General features: G+C 30.4%; 2 protein-coding genes across 2 annotated transcripts; both read right to left on the minus strand.

Annotated features, from left to right (window-relative positions):
- Positions 1-236: 236 nt before the first annotated feature.
- HELRODRAFT_113295 (hypothetical protein) lies at positions 237-1,337 on the minus strand (the record flags this gene model as incomplete). The annotated part of the gene is made up of 1 exon (XM_009023368.1): positions 237-1,337. One exon carries the CDS (start codon positions 1,335-1,337, stop codon positions 921-923), a length of 417 nt encoding a protein of 138 aa, XP_009021616.1. The 3' UTR covers positions 237-920.
- Positions 1,338-2,742: 1,405 nt separating this feature from the next.
- On the minus strand, positions 2,743-3,562 carry HELRODRAFT_176014 (hypothetical protein; the record flags this gene model as incomplete). The annotated part of the gene is made up of 2 exons (XM_009023369.1): positions 2,743-3,329; positions 3,535-3,562. 2 exons carry the CDS (start codon positions 3,560-3,562, stop codon positions 2,743-2,745), a joined length of 615 nt encoding a protein of 204 aa, XP_009021617.1.
- Positions 3,563-3,573: the final 11 nt, after the last annotated feature.

The raw sequence follows: 3,573 nt of genomic DNA on the forward strand, positions 1-3,573 counted from the left end.
CATATTTCAATGTTTAATTGCAAATCTAGTTACCAGATTTTATTGACTTAAACTTTTAATGTATAGTTGAACAAAATTACACAAAAACCAAAAAAACAATCAAGGCATTAATAACAAAAATTTTATTCACAATAATCCTACCACCTAAAACAACGATGTGGTAAATCTAATACATTTAGTATATACAAAGTACATAGTTGTCCAAAGCTTCATATCTGCAAGCAAAAGAATTCAAAAAATTAAGAAAATTGCAACACCAACATTAAAATAACCCAAGAGATATGATTGCTAAATTGTCCCGCTTAATGTTCCAGAATTTTTCAGTAGAATTACTGTATCTTTTCCACCCTTGTGCCAAAATAACCTATCTTTTTTGCAAAATAATTTTAAAATAACATGAAGCCGAACTGTGTGAATATGATTTACTTTGGGCAATTTAAATGAAGAAACAAAAAAAATGTCCAACATGAGCTATTGTTTTCCATTTTTCACTTTAGAACAACTGTACCAAAGATGCTAAAATTGAAAGAATATTATTTATGCAAAATGGTCATATTTTATTATGGAAGTGTGTACATGCTGAACTGTTTTAATCGACCTAAAAGCAAGTTCAAAATGGGTTGACCTGAAGTTTAATCTTTTAAAAGATACTGTTTCTTAGCAAAGAAAAAATTTGTGAGCTCAGCTAGTACATGATTAAAATGTAAACTTCTAAACCAATCTCATGTAAAAACGTGTAAGAAATTATTTGAAAGAAACTATGAAATGCGCATGAAATAAGCAGTGGCACAACTGTAAACATGTTAATATAAAAACTGTTTTTGATAAACCAATTGAAAAAAACTATTAAACATAAGAAAAATTCTGAAATTTGTCTAATAAATGATCGCAAAATATCAATTTTCAGATATTATTTAATTTTAACTTAAATTGACAATCTCTGCACTGGCAGCAACTGAAGAGGACAAATTTGAGAAACTTGGGGTCAAAATTTTATCTTCGAAACTGTCAGTTTCTGTTACAAGGGCCCGTTCCAAAATAACTCTACCTTCTTTGTATTTTTGGGCATCTTCTGTTGCAAATTCATAAATCCAACCTAACTTGACATCACAATTTTTACATGAGACATCACGAACCATGTGTCTACCTGTCAGCATTACTCGATCTTGTACATCACTGTAATTGAGATTAACAACACGATTGAACAAAAATGCTCGACCTGTAGCCCCAGTAAACCTGGTCGAAATCAATTCAGTTTTGTTAGTCAAAGGCGTTTCACAGCTTGCACAAGAAAACACCCTTGCTCCACCCAAATGGTTTAAAAAAATTTTTCCCATTTTTTTGGTTTAATTTGTAGAAAACGAAATGGAAAATAACGAAATATCTCTTTTCAGTTCTTGATTTCTGTTGGACAGCACTTACTAATTAACAGTGTAGTAACTGTAGTTAGACTTGCATTTCGAGGAAAGTAGAATTTCAGTTCACGCTCCTCAGCTTTTCTCCTTCAGAGTGCTTCACTGGTCTGTTCCAGTCAGACTTCGGTTGACAATTATAATTAAATTTAAATTAGGATTCAATTCTGTTAATTGCTAAGCTAAACAATAAAACTTTATGAATAAGTCAAAATTGAACGGAATGAGCTGATATACAACTAATGAATAAAATATTTAAGACAATTTATCAATTAAATTAATTTATCTAATAAAATAAATGACTTTTATCCTCATCTATCTAATCGAGAACAAAAAACAGATACAACCTAATCAAGCAATAAACAATTGATCCGACTAAAATAAGCGACTAAAAGAAGATTGTGAATATTTTGCATTCTTTGTGAAAAGCCAAATACTTTACAATATTTGTAATATTATTGTGATATTCGTAATATTTTAAATATTAAAATGAATTGAATTATGTATTATTAATATAGTTTTAATATTTTAAATACTGGTAATACTTTTGCAATATTTAAAAAATGATTATTTCTTTTATAGAAAAAATGAAACAATCTTTTCTATCAGAGGTTAGGGTTGCATTCTGTTGTAGCAAATAGTTAATTTCAACAAAACTTATCATGCCTTGAATTATATATATATATATATAGAGAGAGAGAGAGAGAGAGAATGCAGTATTGTATGAATTCTACCGTTGTAATGTTCATTGTTCAGATCATATATATTGAGTAAAATTAAATGTTTCAGATGCTATGGTCCACTATCAAAACGAACACATTTGATAGTTTTGACTCTACAAAAATTTCGATCATGGATATCTTTGTCATAAATAAAGATTATCTCTGATCATAGACGATAAAAACTAATCTAGTAACATACCTGATAGAATCGACTTCAAAAGTTTTCAAACTTACACGTTAGATAGGGTAGCATGGGGCAAAAAGCCACCTCTAACGTTTGGCGGTTGACCACACCCAACAACTCGAACATTTTTTAAAGTTTAATGTTGCCTTAGCTAGATTGGTATGTCCACTACCTAATTCTACAATTTAAATTATTCAAAAATACACTTTCTGTGTTTTATGAGGAAAACTATAGAGGTCTATCAAAAGAGCTTCTTGCCCCATACCTGGGGCAAAAGGCCCAAATTAAGAAATTAACAAAACAAGCTGTGATTACAATGGTTATAGCTTTAATAGAAACAAAAGGCATGAAAAAAAATGCTTTATTATTTTTAATGAAATGACAAAATAAAATTTATTAAAATTTTAATGTTTTGTTTGTAATTTTAATCATCACACTCAATACAAATAAAAATGTCATTATAATCCTCTTCTAGTCCTTGGCAACCATTATGATGCCAAATGCCACATTTTTGGCATTTGATCCACTGACGCCCAGTTACATCTTTACAAAAAATTTGTGTGCAAGTCCCACATAGAGTTGTATCTTTGGTTCGTTTCACCGTTTTACTTTTTATATCTAATAAATCTTTAGAACGCTTTATCTTTTTACAATTTTGATCATCTTTTTCTTGTAGCAATTTTTTGTTTGGTGAGGACGTTAGCAAGGTAGCTCTTTCAGATTTTCTTTTTCTACCTCGTGGCGTTGATGATTTTATTGGTCCAACAATTGACTCCAAAAGGCTTTTTGAAGAAATTGATTGGTTTGGGTCATCTTCAACCACTGATTCAATGGTTTCAATCAATGAATTTGAATGTAAATTCAAATCTAAAGCAGATGATGGTAACGGTTCATCTGTCAAATTCGAAGGATGAAAATCTTCATCTGAAAATACGTTCATATTCGGTGGCCAAAGACCTGTAGAAGCAAAACCATTTACTGCTTTGTCAATGGTAACACTTTTGAAATAAGCTGTTTTGAAAATTGTTGCAATTTCATAGAATGTTATTCTACGGCCTTTGTTTGTCATCATCCAGGAATCAGCTGATGAGTTATAAAATTATAAAATGATTTCAAACTTTTGAAAAAGGTTTTATCAAGTGGTTGCAACTTGTGTGTGCAATGGGGAGGAAAAGTTAACATTTCGATGCCATTTTCCTGGACAAACATCACTGACTCCAATGTCTTATGACTATGATGACCATCTAAAAGTATT

The sequence above is a fragment of the Helobdella robusta genome (genome assembly GCF_000326865.2).
Source record: "Helobdella robusta unplaced genomic scaffold HELROscaffold_36, whole genome shotgun sequence".
NCBI classification, from domain to species: domain Eukaryota; kingdom Metazoa; phylum Annelida; class Clitellata; order Rhynchobdellida; family Glossiphoniidae; genus Helobdella; species Helobdella robusta.